Source organism: Etheostoma spectabile, chromosome 17 (genome assembly GCF_008692095.1).
Source record: "Etheostoma spectabile isolate EspeVRDwgs_2016 chromosome 17, UIUC_Espe_1.0, whole genome shotgun sequence".
Lineage (NCBI taxonomy): Eukaryota > Metazoa > Chordata > Actinopteri > Perciformes > Percidae > Etheostoma > Etheostoma spectabile.
The window spans coordinates 24,428,782-24,448,496 of NC_045749.1; the positions used below are offsets into that span (position 1 = coordinate 24,428,782).

The 19,715-nt window shown below is 41.1% G+C and overlaps 1 protein-coding gene across 1 annotated transcript; it reads right to left on the minus strand.

Annotated features, from left to right (window-relative positions):
• Positions 1-941: 941 nt before the first annotated feature.
• exo1 (exonuclease 1) lies at positions 942-19,610 on the minus strand. The gene is made up of 14 exons (XM_032541963.1): positions 19,495-19,610; positions 16,225-16,409; positions 15,595-15,714; positions 13,696-13,819; positions 12,855-12,992; positions 10,154-10,366; positions 9,530-9,717; positions 9,283-9,385; positions 8,977-9,190; positions 6,336-6,522; positions 4,312-4,786; positions 4,054-4,143; positions 1,751-1,944; positions 942-1,180 (listed from the first exon to the last, which is right to left on the minus strand). The coding sequence occupies exons 2-14, from the start codon at positions 16,383-16,385 to the stop codon at positions 1,096-1,098; spliced, it is 2,292 nt and encodes a 763-aa protein (XP_032397854.1). The 5' UTR covers positions 16,386-16,409; positions 19,495-19,610; the 3' UTR covers positions 942-1,095.
• Positions 19,611-19,715: the final 105 nt, after the last annotated feature.

The following is a 19,715-nucleotide window of genomic DNA, read 5'->3' on the forward strand; positions in this document are numbered from 1 at the left end:
GATGGTAGGGCCCTCCGGGTGTAGATGTAGTCTGCCGCGACGCAGGACCAAGATTCAAAAGGTCATTCATCCCAGCAGTTATCCCACTTGTTAATAAGATCCTGTAAATTCTAATTGAAATTTATTTTGTAGTCCTATTGTGGTTGTGTTTATGTTTATATTTTTTTTGTTTGGTGTAGGTTGTGTTACTGCTGGCTGCATTCAGACCTTCATTCATTAGAAAATCAACTTTAGAAAAAAAAAGGATTGAAACCATTAACTGGATAAATAAAACATGAACAATCTAAGTCATTCTCCAATTTCTAAAATACTAGCTACGGGCCTGCAAGGGGCTCAGCAGATAAACCTACATTGGTAGGGAGATGATTAGAAAGAAAGAGTTACATAAAATGATATATTTTGTTTGGATTTGTATGTAGTCTATACAGTTTTAACTCTGGGGGACTTTAAAAATGATTCAAATGAACCAGGGAAAGTGACTCCCAACTCACTGACATTTGGAATGTGTCACAAATACACTTTTAGGGTCACATGGTAAAAAAGATAATATCCACTGCCTTATGTCAGCCTACCATTAGTAAACGGGTCAGTCCACTCAGAGATAAGCGGGGGTTCACATAAAGACAAAGTGCAAGCAGGATTACACAAACAAGCCTGGAGAGATTTTCTTCTGTCTGCTACAACAGCACGTAAAGCACACACACTCAGTCTGACATCAGCTTTGAAGGGAGAGAACTGATAGTGTTCAGCCACTAACACGACACCAGAGGCAGAAAGACGGCCGGCTCTTCCCCACATTCCTCAGCTTGCATGTGGGTTGGGCATTTTCAGTAAACACTCAAGTATGCACTGTGCATTTTTACCAGGTGACACATTCTTTGACTGCTTTATTAAAGCAACAGCAAGGTGTGATACAACCCGTTTAAGTAAACTCAACCAGGTCAATGTGCATCCCAAGACAGTTGCTTTATTTAAAACTATACATTAAGAAATCATTAACATACACGGTATGTTTAAAAGCTTGGCTCCCACACCGAGCGCTCAGCGCTGTGTGAAACATTCACAGCCAATCAGAAGCTGCTGATTGAATTCATCTCAGCTGAGCTGGCTGGCCGGCACGTTGTCTTTGACGGGAGACATGGGCTCACCTTTCTTACAGGCAGCCATCTTCTGCGGATCTCTGAAACACACAAGAGAGCTGCTCCATTACAAACTGATAGATCACTGATTAAAGTTCCTGACAGCAGAGGCACGATGCAACAATGCCGCGTTGTTTACATGTCTAAGGCCTGAAACTGTTCCTCTTCCCTACCACCCAACTATGTGGACAATCTGGTTTCTGCTTCGCTTGCACTCAACAGTCTTCTGTTATAAACAAGAGGCAATATCTGACACACACACACACACACACACACACACACACACACACACACACACACACACACACACACACACACACACACACACACACACACACACACACCACACACACACACACACCCACACACACACACACACACACACACACACACACACAAGGTCAAAACGTATAAACTTACAAACAATAGGGTCATAATTCACCAAGTGACACTTATTGACAACAGCCAAGCATTCATTACGACACCTCAATTTTCATGGCAAGTCATGCCAGTGTTATACACACACTAATTATTTTAGAATTATGTAAAGAAATTGATAAAATATTGTTTAATTTGAATAATTAATTTACAAAGTACCCTGAGTATTTTACTTTTTGAAGCTGAAGTTCTTCCAGAGGCTGCTGATGGTGGCCTGGGCTCCAGGGTTGTTCTCGTTATTGGACAAAGAGGTTTTCCTCGCATACCCCCCAGACTTCCTGCTCAGTCCACTGGCCCTGGCTGGGCCCAATGTCCCCACCTTTGCTGGGCGCTGGCTGCTGGACTTCAGCTTTGACAGACCTGAAACCTGGACCGACAAAGACCATGTATGAGAGACAAGAATAAAAACAGAAAATAAAGTACACACCATGTTTAATTGGTGCAAAATGTCTTGAACTTTATTATTTTGTTAATTGCAAATTTAATAAAAAAAAAAAAAGATAAGACAATGACTACCAGTCTCATGTCTGTGTGTTAAATACAGAGCTGGAGGCATGCTGTGGCTAGCCTAGCTTAGCATAAAGACTGGAAGCCAGAGGAACAGTTTGTCTGGCTCTGTCCACAGTTAGAAAATACACCTCTACAGCTTATTAATAAAGAAATTCCCTTCATCTCTTCAGCTGTCCTGTGGAATAAAGGCCTAAAACACCCCATATCTAATAATAATAATAATAAGGGGCAAATAATAATATTTAAATAATAATATATAAATAATAGGGGCAAATGCCCAGCAGCTTAAGAAAACATACAAATAGACAAAACACACGCAAAATAAGAAAGCAACTTCATTAATATGTCAACACATGCGCAGCAAATACACACAACAACAAAATACATAAACGCGCTACAAATACAGAAGCGATGCAAAAATAAAAGCACACAACCCCCAAAAAAGCGATGCAAAAAGAAAAGTGGACAAACAAATGCATCAAAAAACCCGCTGCACCCACATTACACCACGGACGTTCTCCAGGCCTCTAGGGGGAGCCCTAAGTGGAACAGCTGGATCTTCGACCCCACGGCAGAGGAAGCTCTGCTTTTTATTAGAGTCTGGTATGGCTGCGGCCTGGAGACCCCCCGTCTCATGCCTCCCATCTATAGACTGTATATAAAATGAATATAATATATATAATGTCTATGCTACCGTCTCATGACCTCTCGGCTGGTGCAGTCCGCGAGCTTTGTCTTTTCAAAATAAAAGCTTGCGCCTGGCCTACTATGTCTTTGTACTTGTGTTTCATTCTGGTGTTTGGGATGTTTTTGAACTAAACAGTATTGGCAATCATGTTAATGAGTATAATAACTTTTTCAGCAGATGTCTTACTTACCACACAATGCTGTTTTGTTTTCTAAATGTGCGGGGGGGATTTATTCAGTTTGATAAATCCCACTGTTTCTACAAAGCTAGGACTAGATATCCTGTCTGTTTTTGTTTTGGTTTTTTGCTCCACAATAGGAGGCCTACACTTCAGTGATGTGCCATTTTGACCTTGAAATTAAACCCTCTCATGTAATATGGCTTAAACAAGCATCAACGTTAAACGCTGATGCAGTTTTACAGGTTTTATTACCCCGAGTTTACAGACACGTCTCTGCTGATTGATGATCACCTGGGACCTGAGCTGAGACACACCCACCAAACCAGAGAAATCTTTAACATAGACTTAATATTTACAGTCTATGATCTCAAAGCAGCAGTTTTACCTAAGACAGGCTAGCTGTTTCCCCCAGTTCCCAGTCTTTATGTTAAGCTAAAGGCTAACCACATTCTGACACGACTCTGTACTATAGCTTCCCCGAATTACTGTTTAGTAAAGAAATTACAATGAACCTTCCCAGAATGTATTGTCCTGTGTAAGAGGAGCCTTGAATGGTTAAATGATTTCTCAGTTACATACCGGTTAAAGATGTGGACACTTCTTGAACTTACAAATATCAATCACTCTTTTTACAGCTTAATGAATGACATGCTTTGGTGGTTAAGAAAACAAGTTGGATGGTAATATTTTATGGTTCATTTGCTTGACAGGGTGTAATAACCTCTTTACCAGCCAGGGCCTGAAGTTAACCTTTTTGACGACCTTTTGCGGGTGGATTTTAAATCCACCCGCAAAAGTGACTGACAGGGTTGACCCCCAATTGCTAAATTCACCTGCATTTTCCAGGTGGTAGGGTGTTAATTTCAGGCCCTGTTACCAGTACATATCCCATGCTGTCAAGGGAAATCAAACGCCTGCTAACGAAATTCATTAGAGGTTTACAGCTCTATAATGCAGGCTGACACATCCCTCCACCATCTAACAGTAAGAAAAGTCTCAGTGCTTTAAACAGAATTAATCAAAGATGTTACTAAAAAATAAGCATAATATTGGAACAAATTGCCCCTCTGGTGACCTTGACCCAGGCACACACCCACCTTTGATCTCAGCATGCCAGGTTTCTTGTCTGCTCCTGTTGAGTGTGTAGGACTCTGCTCTAGCTCAGAATTTTTGCTTAAATTCATTTCCTGAGGAAGCATATGAAAGACATGTAAGACAACAAAGCCATGCTACCCAAATAGCTTCCTGCACACCCACCCTGCCATGAAACTCTGATGACGATGATGTGTAAAGGCTGATCTAATCACAAAGGATGTATAAACATAAATAAAGAGTGGGGATTTGTATGACCTTACCGATGCAGCATCCTCCTGGTGGGAGGAAGGCTCGGACTGGGAGAAATAGGCGCTGTCCTGGGAGGGAGGTGAATCTGGGAGGTCATCCTTTTCCTCTGGGTTAGTGCCAGCGGAGGACTGACATATGGCTGAGATGTCTCCAGGGGGTCTATGGCTCTTTGTGTCCTTCTTGTACTGAAACTGCTGCAGGGCGACAAGGCTAGTAGTGGACTGAGGCATTCTCAATTGTTCAGTGGCGGTGGAGCTGTCTGACCAGTTAAACAGCCTGAGGCCCTGACTGGCTGCACTGGGGGACGTGGTGCTGGGTGACCGAGGCGGGCTGGGGGTGTCTACCGATGGAATTTCGGGACCATCGCTGTCATTGGTCTGGGTGCTGAGAGAACTGTCCTGAGTGGGACTGGCACCCTGAAGGGAATCCTCCTGAGCAGACATCTGTGTGCTCAGACTGGCAGCTGGACTGGAACATCTGAAAAACCTACGTGAGAATAAACACAACCTTCACTATACTATACAGTGGGATGCAAGATGGGGACGCTCGAGTGGCAGTCTGTTGCAGTAGCTTGTGTAACTTCCTGTGTGTTTTTTTGTTGTGGTTTCTAAATCGCCTTGATTTGACTTTTAACCTCATATAGTTAACCTCATCACTGACAACGGATATCACAGGGTTTAAACATTTTCTACTGCTTCTCCTAGCGTGTTCTTTCACTTTTTGTGCAAAAGATTATCCTAATTTGTTTTGGTAAATGTTGCGATCACAAAGATAGCCCTTGGTGTACAGGATTAATACAACATGGACTCGAGATGCGGAACTCATGAACAATCTTCATTTTCCTCTCTGTGTAACCTATAACCTGCGTAACATGTAATAGTAACGCATCTGCTGCGCGTGGCCACACATGGGGAGGACAACATACGTGTCAACGCACCAGCAGCTGCTGTCTTTCATCAGAAGCTTTGGCTTTAAAAACTTTTGACAACCAGGCCCAAACGAAATAACTGCGGATGCAAAATATGTGGTCAAAGATAAAAGGATTCTGATACCTGAAAACACACCCTGATAGGTCAGAAAACGTTAGCTTGCTTTAGCTACGACCTACAGAGGTAAACTCTGTCTAGCGTCCGCTAGATGTTGTGAAAAGATGAAGAAGCGTTTGTTTGCCGAACTTTAATGGGGAGATTTACGTAATCAATGACATCCCACTAACTGCCATTACGTTAATTATTAATGTTACTAATGCCATTTAACTACCGCTTTTAGCCAAAGTGACTAATAATTAATATATATATATTTTTTTTCTTCTTCTTTTTTTCTCAGAGGCCACACGCCTCTGGAGACTAGGGGTTAAGTGTCTTGCTCAGGTCCACATTGGTTGATGTATCGCAGTGGGAATCGAACCCTGATCTCCCACACCAAAGGCATGTGTCACTGTGTCATCATCTCCCCAATGTTGGCTGCAAAATGGTTTGTTGTTGATCATATAACAGTGTGATTTAGTTAACGTTAACTGGCTCTGAGAGTCTGGGGGATGTGTTGACTGAAAGTAATTCATTGGCTGTCAGTAGTTGTAGACAGTGCACATTACATGGTTGTACTCTAGAAGTAAAAAATACGTTAGTTATTGCTGATAATTTTAGCAAGATTTTCCCGATAACAATAGCAATATGTGGTCTGTACTGTTCTGTATGTTCATGGAAAAGGCAAAATACAGTTATTAACATACAAAGTAAAGAATTCCTGGTATTTTCTGACATACTGCATTAGCTTAAATACACTAATTAGATAGCATCTAACCAAAGATGATACTGTATGCTAACAGATAAAGGAGTCATGATAACATTTGACATGCTTTAAATTCCGTCTATATAGATATGCAGTGTTGTGAGCAGTCTGGATGGAATGCAGCAGGTGTTAAAACACTCCTTATTATAACCACGAGAGACTTGACTTGGAGGGGAGCTTCGACCACTACAATCTAGTAGAGTTACTAGTGTGAGTTGAGGAGAGATGTGGTGGTTGATGTCACCTGCTGCATGTGGCCTGGCCGTCCTCCTCAGCTCCCTGGTTCCTCCTCTGCAGCAGCGTGGCAAAGCGGTTGCGCGACTGGGGCTGACTGGGTAATGTTGGCTTGTCTGGATTCTGGTCTGACCTAGATCGCTTCTGACTGGAGCACAAGTACTGCTGTAGCACATCTTGGTCTGATACACTACAGTCTATGGGAGGAAAAAAAAAGTACAGTCCATAAAAGGCCAAACACTTCTGCTTTTATTGTTTTGCTCCATAGCTAATAGCTTTTTGTAATACTTAGGTGGCTACTAGCATGCATGAGGTCAGTTAAAATAGCATAATCCTTAGTCCAGACATTTGTTTACTAGCTAGACATTCCAATCTAGGGGTGTACGACTCAGCAAACGTCACAATTTGATTACAATTTTTAGGCTCAGGATTTGATTCAATATTATTTTTGATTCAAAAACAATTCTCAATTAGAAAAACGATTCACATTACATAAATGTAGTTACTTTTCCCCTGTGATTGCAGTAGAGATTCAATTTAAAAGAAAATAAACAAAAAATTAAATGTAGTTTGTATACATACTTTATATGTCTTCATATAAAAATACAATGTTTTGCAACTAAAAACTCCAAAAGTGCCAAGCTTTGGCCAGCTTTCGAATACATTTAATTCAAGTATAATACTGTTTAGTAAAAAGAGCCTTTATATTTGGCTTTATATCCTTTATATTTGTGCTGTACTCAGATCAAACAAAAACTACTGCTAAATGGGGTTTAAGGAGTACTTGTGGTTTAAGAATGTGAACTTGACTGAGCACATTGAACTTCCTAAAATTAGGCCCTTTCTTTTAGAACTGTGGCAACTACAGTCCATTCAACAGAACTTTTGTGATGTGTCAGAATCACATAATGGATACACATTTAGGTGTATGTGTGTGGGTGTGTAACCAGTTCATAGTCCACCGCTGGCTGGAATCTGTACATTATTTTACAGACACAGGTCTACGTGTTTTAGAGTGAGCATGGTCTGCTGTGCAGTTACGATGTCTCTCTCTGACGCAATACTAGTACTAGGGATGCACAAATAGAGCTTAGCTAACTTAGCCAGCACAATGTGAGCTGGCAACAGCTGCAGGTGGATTTCAGAATGATTCTAAGGGAGTTATGTCACCCTCTGGTGGTGGTGGTCTGTGTTCAAAGCAAAGGGAGAGAATGCTTGTAGTTGTCCATAGTGAATGCAATCTTCAAAATAAGGGCTGACGCAGACCCAGCTCCTGGAGGAGATGTGGAACAAGACAGCAGCAGTGGACCCTGAAGAATCAAGTGAAGATGAAATTACTTCCCCTGGACCATCGACCGGTGCTGAAATACTGAGCCAAGTCTCTCAATCTGGAGCCCCACCGGTTGATCTGGGAGTTCTGGGGCCTGCTGTTACCAAGGAGTCAATTCAGAACTCATGTGGTGCGAAGAGGACCCTTCAAGGTTAGGGTGAATCACGTATATCCAAAAAAAAATAAACGTTCACAACAATCTACTGTATAGGACTACCGTGAGGGAAAAAGTATTTGATCCCATGCTGATTTTGTACATTTGCCCACTGACAAAGAAATGATCAGTCTATAATTTTAATGGTAGATTTATTTGAACAGTGAGAGACAGACTAACAAGAAAATCCAGAAAAACGCATGTCCAAAACGTTATAAATTGATTTGCATTTTAATGAGGGAAATATGTATGTGTTTGGGTCCACACTTCTGACATTTGTCTACAGTTTCAATTGTTATAAAGACAGCTGTATATTGTTAAGCATGAGAGGCAAACCTGTATTTGTACAAGTGTTTCCATGGTAACTCTGCTATAGTGGCCGCCACGGTGAAAAACACAGAACGATACAGACACTTCATATGTACATGACATGTTTATACGCCATTCGACCCGTGCATGACCCATTCATAATGAGTCAGCCGTCTCTCTGTGAGTACGTACATCACACTCCCTCTCTCTCCCTAGCTCTTTTAATCAGTTATGTTTTATATATATATATATATATATATATATATATATATATATATATATATATATATCCTACACTATTTATTTCAGATAGCTAATTTTCATTTACATTTGTTGCAGCTGCATGTATGTACAACATCCAACTTCAACATAAGAAGAATGTAGCTTAATATGGATGTGAAAGCAGTTATAATTAGACTGTGACAATAAAATTTGTTTTGGTTAAAATCAACAAATAATCGTGGTCATAATATTGATCAAAATGATAGTGACTATCATTTTGGCCATAATTGTGCAGCCCTATTGGGATCCTATCATTTTGATCATTGTCAACCAGGTCAATAAGTTTCTTTAGTCAGCTGAAATGCAATTAGATGTCTAATTAAATTCCTATGTGTAAATTAAAACAAAATGATTGCCTTGACAGAAAATAGTTTAATCAATATATTGTCAAGTCACAAACCCATTTCTATCATGTACAGATGAGCAACTGGAAATATCTGTAGGAAATCTCTAAATCTAAAGATGTTCAGCCAATCAGACTTCTGTGCTGTAGTGGATCCGTTCACAGAGAGGGTAAAACGGGTGTTTGTGTTAAAAAGCTTGCAGCAATCTAAACATTGCACATTCACAGCTCACCTTCTCGTGGTCTCTTTGCCTGCAGCCCTCTGCAGGGCAGCCTGAGACCGACCATGCTGATGATTCTCTCCTTGCCCCTGGTGGAAGGGGGCCTGTCTGGGGAGGCAGTAGACTGGGACGAGGCAGCAGATGCTGGCTTTGAGCCTCCATTCCAGATACTGGGCCCAGTGGGGGCTGGTGAGGAGTTCCAGCTGCGACTGCGGGCTTTAGAAACCTAAAGAGGGCATTTGCAAAGTTGTTCAATATTAAAAAGGTGACACTTGGTTAAAGCCAACCTGCTTATCAAATTACAGTGTGATGTGATACCTGGGGAATGGGTTTATCTGGGTTGAAGTCATCTATCCTCTCCATGGTGTTGATGTCAAGGTTTCCCAAGGCCATCTGCAAGCCTTTGTCATCTCCTAGATAACTGGATTCAAAATCATCAAGGATAAAAATACAACGAACTTGCAATTTTCTATTTCTAAATAAAATATAACCAAGGGTGACACTAAATCATTTCCACTGTTTACAAAGGTGGCAACACGTGCTGTGATTCAAAACAGGAGGATACAGTCCAGCGTAGCTGAGTGTGGCTGGGTCCATGTGCTCTGGGTATGGGTTAAGGGGTACAACCTTCCTCCTGACAGGATCAAACACCAGCTGGTAGAGGAAGGTGTTATTGGCTCTGATGAATCCCTCAATGTACTGTTCAGGGACGACAAGATTCATCTTGAGATACTGGCCCATCTTTCTGATCACCTGAAAGGGCAACAAGAGCTCGCAATAAGCCATCTGCCAATGGACCACTGCTATTAGCTTTTTCTAACAATACATTTTATGCCATTACTGACTGACAAATACAGACTCACTCTCCAGTGTTTCCCCTAGAACTGTACAGGCCAGGTGGACCGCCAGGCCAATGGGGACTCCCGCCAGGACAGAACAAATCTTTTTATGCCAAAAATAACTCTGAACATCCATTTCATTTCCCCTATATTCAGTATATTATTCAGTGTTGCATTGCTGTTCAGCAGCGACACACCGCTGTGAGGCCATGAATGAGGCAACAGTCTGTGGTTAGTTCACATCTGTAACAGGACAGTTGAGTGTTTTATCTAAACTGCTCACAAAATTAAACTGTAGTCACCTTACTAAATGCATAATCCAACTACACTATGTTACCATCTAGACTCACCTTCAGGATATCAGGGTCTTTGGCCAGCCGAAGCAGTTTGCAGGCCTTGCCTAGGCCAATGCCATGTAGGGAGGCCAGGTAGTCGCATCCAGAGAGGATGCACATGTGGCGAAACTTCTCCTCTGTGAAAACATTCCCCAGAGAGCGACAGCGGCCCATGTTGCTGTGGTCTATCTCTAGGCCATTGCCCTGCTTGTCCATTTTGAGGATCACCTGCATGAATGTGAAAGATGATTGATTTAAAATTTGGTGGCAATGTATGAGCAATGAAATTTCTAAAAGGCTAATTTTGATTTTTGTCAAACGTATCATTTGCTGCAAACAGGATTAACACTAAAGGCTTAGATGGTTTTGTTGCACTGACTAATGTTTTAACTGTAGCACACAAAGTATTAGGCACTGGTGCCTTTCTCCAACCACGCAAAATTGGATCTGGTTCAAATGACAATAGCTAATAACATTACCCTTGTCCATTCAACCATCAGGGCCCTGATCTTCAAATGTAGCTCAACTTTATTTTTAAAAAAGAAATGAAAAGAAAAAAGAAATCAGCCATTATAATTGGCAATACAGATAATTGAGAAAATGGCTAATACCGGCCAATAATATTGGCACGACAATATATTGGTTGGGCTCTACTTTAGATATGGCAGTACAGATACAGTATTGGGGACCACTAAGGTCTATATAAAAGAGACTTCAGATACAGTATTAGGGGACCACTAAGGTCTATATAAAAGAGACTTCAGATACAGTATTAGGGACCACTAAGGTCTATATAAAAGAGACTTCAGATACAGTATTAGGGACCACTAAGGTCTATATAAAGAGACTTCAGATACAGTATTAGGGACCACTAAGGTCTATATAAAAGAGACTTCAGATACAGTATTAGGGGACCACTAAGGTCTATATAAAAGAGACTTCAGATACAGTATTAGGGACCACTAAGGTCTACACAAAGAGACTTCAGACACAGTATTAGGGGACCACTAAGGTCTATATAAAAGAGACTTCAGATACAGTATTAGGGACCACTAAGGTCTATATAAAAGAGACTTCAGATACAGTATTAGGGGACCACTAAGGTCTATATAAAAGAGACTTCAGATACAGTATTAGGGACCACTAAGGTCTATATAAAAGAGACTTCAGATACAGTATTAGGGACCACTAAGGTCTATATAAAGAGACTTCAGATACAGTATTAGGGACCACTAAGGTCTATATAAAAGAGACTTCAGATACAGTATTAGGGACCACTAAGGTCTATATAAAGAGACTTCAGATACAGTATTAGGGGACCACTAAGGTCTATATAAAAGAGACTTCAGATACAGTATTAGGGACCACTAAGGTCTATATAAAAGAGACTTCAGATACAGTATTAGGGACCACTAAGGTCTATATAAAAGAGACTTCAGATACAGTATTAGGGACCACTAAGGTCTATATAAAAGAGACTTCAGATCCAGTATTAAGGACCACTAAGGTCTATATAAAGAGACTTCAGATACAGTATTAGGGACCACTAAGGTCTACACAAAGAGACTTCAGATACAGTATTAGGGGACCACTAAGGTCTATATAAAAGACTTCAGATACAGTATTAGGGACCACTAAGGTCTATATAAAAGACTTCAGATACAGTATTAGGGACCACTAAGGTCTATATAAAAGAGACTTCAGATACAGTATTAGGGACCACTAAGGTCTTTATAAAAGAGACTTCAGATACAGTATTAGGGGACCACTAAGGTCTATATAAAAGAGACTTCAGATACAGTATTAGGGACCACTAAGGTCTATATAAAAGAGACTTCAGATACAGTATTAGGGGACCACTAAGGTCTATATAAAAGAGACTTCAGATGCAGTATTAGGGACCACTAAGGTCTATATAAAAGAGACTTCAGATACAGTATTAGGGACCACTAAGGTCTATATAAAAGAGACTTCAGATACAGTATTAGGGACCACTAAGGTCTATATAAAAGAGACTTCAGATACATTATTAGGGGACCACTAAGGTCTATATAAAGAGACTTCAGATACAGTATTAGGGGACCACTAAGGTCTATATAAAAGAGACTTCAGATACAGTATTAGGGACCACTAAGGTCTATATAAAGAGACTTCAGATACATTATTAGGGGACCACTAAGGTCTCTATAAAAGCATCCAAGGAGCACCATGTCATGGGACCTTTAATTTATTGTATTAATCTTTCATTTTTGTTTCATCTTGTATAGATAGTTTTACATTATGAATATTTGATTGTGATAATTATAGATCATCATGAGTTTACAATAACCTGCAGGTTGTCATCTGAAAATCATCATTATGTCAACACTCTTTCATTAAGAATCTAAGAAAACTAGCTGTTTTTATTTAATTTAAAATGAGTTTATGTAAGTGGTTCACAGTAAAACCTCTGGTTCATGGTCCAGCTTACTGTCAATAGGCTCGCACTTCGCAGGTTTGGGTTTGAGGATTTGTTGCTGGATTTGTTCCAGTTCCAGATTGCTTTCACATTTCAAGATTAAAAAACAAAACAAATCCAGACTTATGTTGAATCGCCAACACTCTGATCTGGATAACCCTTATCCACGTAGGATGAGTGAGGCCCGGGTATCCTCTATGTATTTACATGTGTGTCATGTCAGCTGGGAATGAATCCTCTGGGTTTAGCACTCAATACCTTTTTGCAGCCGAATGCCAGCAGGTCAGAGTCTTCTGTGATGACAGCCTGGGCCAAACCAGATTTAGTGAGGTAAGCTAACTGAGCATCAGCTTCATATGGAGCCACAACACAGTCCACTCCTCTCGCCCTTGCAGCCTGGTTTACAAACACAAAAAATATTCACTACATCACTTCAACATGGAAAACTGCTGGATGTTACCAAATATTTTTATATTCTTTTAATGTTGCGAAAGTTGATATGCAACTTTGAAGAAAAACTGTAGAAAGTTCTCTTGGTTGAACAAGTAGTTTCCTCTGCAAAAGGCTGTTATCTGAACCTGATGTTTTAAACAATTACTGGATGGAAAAGAGTGCCAATTTTTATTGTTAACTACGTTAATTTTTTTCAAATTAAGGCATTAAGATCAATTTCCAAAAGATGTTTTTTTTATTCCTCATTTTAATCAACTTTAGCATGGGTGTGTAAACTTATGCAAGTAACAGTACATTCAACACATTCACTTGTCCATTTCCTGGCTTTGCATCTCCTTCCCCTTACATTTAGATATTCATGCTATGAAGCCAATGGCATTCAGAACAATAATTTCAATGAAGGCATATTTTAACATGCACCAATACCAAGGCGTTGTGCTGCCCTCTTTCCATCACCCTTCTGTATTTCCATCACAGTTAATTTGTGGTAAGGCTCAGTTCATTAAGTCAACAGGCTGCCGTGCAGTTATTCGACTGACAAAATGTGAGTACACTGTGAGTCTTCTTGATTAATAACTCAAAGCCCAGAGTGAAGGCAACGATATAATTCGTCATATCAGCCTGGCAGGAGATAGGAAGTCTTTACCTTAATAAGGTTATGAGCCATGGCTGGGGTGATGTTAACACAGCGTGTGAAACAGTCTCTGGCCTCCGACAGTTTGCCTTCACGTAGTAGCTGTCTTCCTTTCTGAAGATTGACTTCTCTGCGCCTGAAAAGTACATGAAAGAAACAGAATTAACAATTTGTAAACTTTGCACTCAAAACAAAATGAGAAAGATGATTTGTCCTACAACTGAAGTCTATGCAGGGTTTTCCACAGATTAGAAAGCAATTTGTTTTTGTGTGTGTGTGTGTATATATCTGGCAACTTCAACAGAAAGTTGCCAGATTTGTCGCTAGTTGCTTTTGTGAAAAAAAGTCACGAAGAGGGTCTGAAAAGTCGCTAAATCTAGCGACAAAGTTGCTAACTTGGCAAACCACTGTTTTCATGGAGACAGACGCTGTGTGCACGGAGGGGAGGGGCTGTGTGTGTGTGTGTGTGTGTGTGTGTGCGTAGAGTGACAGAGAGATGGAGGAGAGAAGGGAAAGGAAATGGGTGTTTTAAATAGCGTTACATTTTTTAAATATAATAATAACGAAACGCATTGTGTTTATGTGTGGGAAACACTTCTATGTTTCTGGACAGAGGTATAAATCTATCAAAGACAACTGGTTGTGTGGCACCACTAAGCAAAGAGACATTGACAGATATCCCTTGTTAAGGATAACAATAAGGCGTCGGACCTCTTGATGCTAAGGTATTTGTTTGTGGAGGGGTTGTTTGGGCTCACGTGTTGACAGGTCTGTACATTCTTCTACGTATCTTCACACTAACAAAAGGTGCTTTGTTACTGTTTTGGGAAAACAGTCCTCAGCTTTGTCTGAGCATGTTTGTGGCCAGGTATGAAAACACTGGGTTCTTGCATTTGGCACAGGCCATGAGTTCTTCTCATAACTCTTAACATCCCTAAACACACTACCTCCATTCAACATGAATGATAGACCTGCGTTTTTGCCAGACCGTCAGACAGCCAACAAGGATAGTCTGAAGGCAGCCTAATGTTGTTGCTTTGTTTTTTGGCTATAGAACCATGGAGCAGTTTCTCCTGGGTAGACTCTATTAAGGTTATGGTAAAACAACTTCTGCTAATTTCTAGAGAACTAAAGCCCTTCAAATAAACAAAAAACCTCAACCATTTCATAATCAGTCCAGCAAGTTCATTAAAACCTAGGGATTTATTTGAGATGTACCAACCAATGAGATTTATTCATTTTATTTGCTGGTCTTAAAAGGCCGGTTTCCAAGCAACGTCTTCTGCGAGATGTACGTGCACACAAGAGGTAGAAAACAAACCTGACGGACAGCTTATAACAGGAGTTATTTTTGTGTCTTAAACTGCATTAATTGCAAAAGTAATAGGTAATTTCCTTTTATTATGTCCAGAAGAAAACCAATTGACTAGCTGTTAGCTAGATAGCTGTTAGCTCCAGATATCGGCTCAAGCCATGGATTTAATATGGTGCAAAGTACTAGAAGGTGGTGGATAGTTTTGCGCAGAATTTTCTGAGAAACAAAGGCCTGTTTAAAAGGTAAGACATCTCACACTTTTACTGTGTGTTGGTTTAAAAGTTGCACCATCCACCAGCCAAATGCTGGTAAAATACGCAAGTGGCGGGTTGATTGCTTCACTTACCAACAACAAAAAACAAGAAAAACAATGGGAATTTATTGAGTGGCTAGTAAAATTTGAACATTCACTAGCCATTTGGCTGGTCCAACTACCCTGTGTGGGAACATTTGCTCTGTGATCAATGCTATGACATCCTGTCTGACGTGTGTTTACAGCTCCATATTCTGTGACAGCTGATCCATGTGCAGACTGGTATGCTGTGCAGATGTGTGTAGTGCATCCAAACCCTCATGCAAAAAAGGGAAATACTCACTCTCTGCGAGCCTTTTCCACTTCTCGTTTTGAAGGCAGATTGCGTCCATCAAACACCAGTATTGGTTTCACGCTGAAGCTCAACAACATCTCCACAAATTTCATGCAGTACCACACATACCTGGGATTGGATCAATTAAAGTGACATCAGTTCTGGACATTCAACCTTTATTACAAGTTTACTGTTAGAGCTCTTTATATAATAGAACAAAAGTAAAACCACCTTTAAATCATTTCTATTTTGCTGTATTTGATATGCTCAGTATAAGCAGTTCCATAGTTTCATTGCAGTGTGCTTAATTACACAAACGATTGATTAAAAGGGAGAAGGTGCATGCTGCCTGTGCTTCTTAGATAATGTAAGTTGCAGCTTTGAGAGAACACAAGCCTTTGACCTCCCAGTCTCATGCTTGTATAGTATGTTTAACATATTTTTCCCCATTAAAAAGTTGAAACAAAGAACATGGGCTACAGGGTGTCATTGCAGCACGCATGCTTGGACCTGATAGCATAAGTGGGCATTTTAAAGAAATAGACAGAGCCCCACTAACAACTAGACTACAACAGAAATATCAAAATCCCTTTGAACACATTTATTTTTTCATTCAGCTAGAATAATAAAAATGCTTACTGATCAGTTGGTTCTCCTTTAGCAAGCTTCTCAGCACATGAAAATGCTCCTTTATGCAGCCAACAGTATGTGTCCACAGCTACGGTCTGGTCTTTGTATTTTTTCACGTGGATGGGCTCTGCAGCATCTTTGATGAACTGCAGTAGTCCAGAAATTCCCATTTTCAGCAGCTGATTTAGGTCACGCTGATTCAGATAGAGTAAAACAATCAGGAAAATACTGATGAATACAAATGCTCAAACTTTCGGCGAGGAAAGGTCAATCCACAACACAAAAAGCGGCGTCCAGGCACTTCACTTTCACACATGACAAATGTGACATTTCCGATTTGACTGAGGCTTTGTTGTGCAGCTCCTCAGCTGTGGGACTCTGGCAGGGAATCTCTGGCAGACAAAGGCTTTCTGGTTTGAGGACAATGTATGCCTTTATTAGTGCCATTTTGTATACACCAGATGAAATAAGTATTCAACATGTCACCATTTTTCTCAGTAAATATATTTACAAAGGTGCTATTGACATGAAATGTTCACTAGATGTTGGTAACAACCCAAGTAATCCATACATACAAAGAAACCAAAACAAATACCTTCAGAAATTAAGTTATGTTCAATAATGTGAAATGACACAGGGAAAAAGTATTGAACACATGAAGAAAGGGAGGTGCAAAAAGGCATGAAAAGCCAAGACAACAGCTGAAAACTACTAGTAATTAAAAAGCAATCCAGCCCCCTGTCAGTGCAAATTAATATCAGCTGGTTCAGTCTTAACTGATGGCCAACAAAAAGGTCTCATTGCCAGGTGTCACACAAGACACATCTCATGATGGGTGAAAGCAAAGAGCTGTGTCAAGACATTCACAACCACAAAGTGTTGCAAAACATATTGATGGCATTGGTTATAGGTGCATTTCTAAGCTTCTGAATGGTCCAATGAGCACTGTTGGGGCCATAATACGGAGTGCTTCTCTCAAGATTTCTGACAGAGGACTGAAAAGAATAATCAGAGTTGTCCAAGAGCTAAGGACCACTTGTGGAGCGCTTCAAAAAGACCTGAAATTAGCAGGTACTGTTGTCTCATATTAAACAGTAAGTAACTCACTGCACCACCACGGCCTGTATGGAGGCACACCCACCGCCACGGCCTATATGGAGGCTCACCCACCGCCACGGCCTGTATGGAGGCTCACCCACCGCCACGGCCTATATGGAGGCTCACCCACCGCCACGGCCTGTATGGAGGCACACCCACCGCCACGGCCTATATGGAGGCTCACCCACCGCCACGGCCTGTATGGAGGCACACCCACCGCCACGGCCTGTATGGAGGCACACCCACCGGCATGGCCTGTATGGAGGCTCACCCACCGCCACGGCCTGTATGGAGGCTCACCCTCCGCCACGGCCTGTATGGAGGCTCACCCTCCGCCACGGCCTATATGGAGGCTCACCCTCCGCCACGGCCTGTATGGAGGCACACCCACCGCCACGGCCTGTATGGAGGCACACCCACCGCCATGGCCTGTATGGAGGCACACCCACGGCCTGTTTGGAGGCACACCCACCGCCATGGCCTGTATGGAGGCACACCCACCGCCATGGCCTGTATGGAGGCACACCCACGGCCTGTTTGGAGGCACACCCACCGCCACGGCCTGTATGGAGGCACACCCACCGCCACGGCTTGTATGGAGGCTCACCCACCGCCACGGCCTGTATGGAGGCACACCCACGGCCTGTATGGAGGCTCACCCACGGCCTGTATGGAGGCTCACCCACGGCCTGTATGGAGGCACACCCACGGCCTGTGTGGAGGCACACCCACCGGCATGGCCGGTATGGAGGCACACCCATCCTTAAAACACCGTACCAACAGTGAAGTTTGGAGATGGGAACATTGGTGAAGGGGTTCTTTTCAGCAAATGGTACTGGCAAACTTCACATAATTGAAGGAAGGATGAATGGGCAAATTTACAGAGACATTCTTGACAAATCTGCCATCTACCAGAATGATGAAGATGAAACGAGGGTGGACGTTTCAGCAAGCCAATGATCTCAAACACACAGGCAAGGAAACTGGTTTCAAAGAAAGAAAATAACCCTGCTGGAATGGTCCAGCCAATCACCTGACTTAAATCTTACGTTGTCTACATTAATAACAAACACATACCATCTCAATTTTCTCAAACTTTTGTGAAACATTTTGAAGGAATATTTGAAAGATTGCAGATTTGTTTTATCACACCATTTATTCACGCATATAAACATTGTCAGTATTTATTCTCTATAATTTCACTTGAAACTGTATACCATGTGGCTATTTCATATAGACTGTTCATTGAATTACCCTAAAATATGCCATCTCATGATATTGTTATGATCATATCGGGACAGAAGATTTTGGCCGTATCGCCCAGCCATACTGAGATTCAAACAACGTCTTGTGCTTGACGTGAAGGCTAATTGCTCAAATGCGGCAAATTTTAAATATTTAGCCAAGAAGATATTAAAGGCTTTAAACTTTACACTCTTGATGGGCTAGCTAAGTATCGTGGAACAGAAATAACTATCACGCTTAACATATTGCATATATACATATTACCACTTCAGACTTTAAGGCGGAGTCCAATTCCTAATTTTAAATTATTACCGCTAGTAACGTAGCTAATATTAACTATATTATTAGTTGTCGGTTATTCGCGCTGTCTTCATCCACAACACACAATAGAGGGCTAGAGATGGCTGGCTAACGTTAACAACTACCGTTTAAAATCGAGATTTCAGGTAACGTCAACGGTAGCAAGACCTGCTTGGGTAAAATACGTGCACCGTATTTAGCACAAAACCTCAAATATACCATCGAATAATACCTACGTATATTGGTTAGTAATAAACAAGACTAAATTAAATCGGGAGTTTGTAACTAACGTTAGCTAGTCATCTCATCTAGCTAGCTAATATTACCTACGTTATAGAAAGGACTTTTTTTCCTACAGCGTTACCGTATTGAGTGTTAAACAGGGGACATCGTTTCTTTTGACTGTGCATTAGTTAACGTTAGAGCTAGCTAACTCTTACAGACAACGTTGTGGCTAACGGTAATAATTAAAACGTATGTTGGTATGTGTTATCTTACGAAGTAACGTCAACTTAACTGAACAAAATAGACAGTTTCTATGCCTCACGTTACGTTAACGCTAACTAGATAACACACTGCCCTGGACAACATGCAAAATCAATATAATGCCATAAATTAATGACGGTTAAAACTTACTTTTTCCTGTTACTTTTATACACAGCCACAGGCAGGTCTGTACGGAGCGAGTTTAGTTTTAGCGGCAAAATCAGGTATTCAGTACGAGCTGCTGCTATTGGCCAGATGGACTTCTTCTTCTTCTTCGTTGAGGATTGTTGGCGGTTGACAAACAATGATTTGGTGCATTACCGCCACCACCTGGTATGGCGTGTCGATCAAACCATCTGGTATTTACAATA

Bases quoted from the DNA above. Each gene is read 5' to 3' on its own strand.
- exo1 (XM_032541963.1), bottom strand. From the start codon at position 16,385: ATGGGAATTTCTGGACTACTGCAGTTCATCAAAGATGCTGCAGAGCCC. The intron at 4,787-6,335 runs GTGACATCAACC...ATTCTCACGTAG, and splicing joins GGCCAGGCCACATGCAGCAG to GTTTTTCAGATGTTCCAGTC. The intron at 4,144-4,311 runs GTAAGGTCATAC...ATGCTTCCTCAG, and splicing joins ACCAGGAGGATGCTGCATCG to GAAATGAATTTAAGCAAAAA.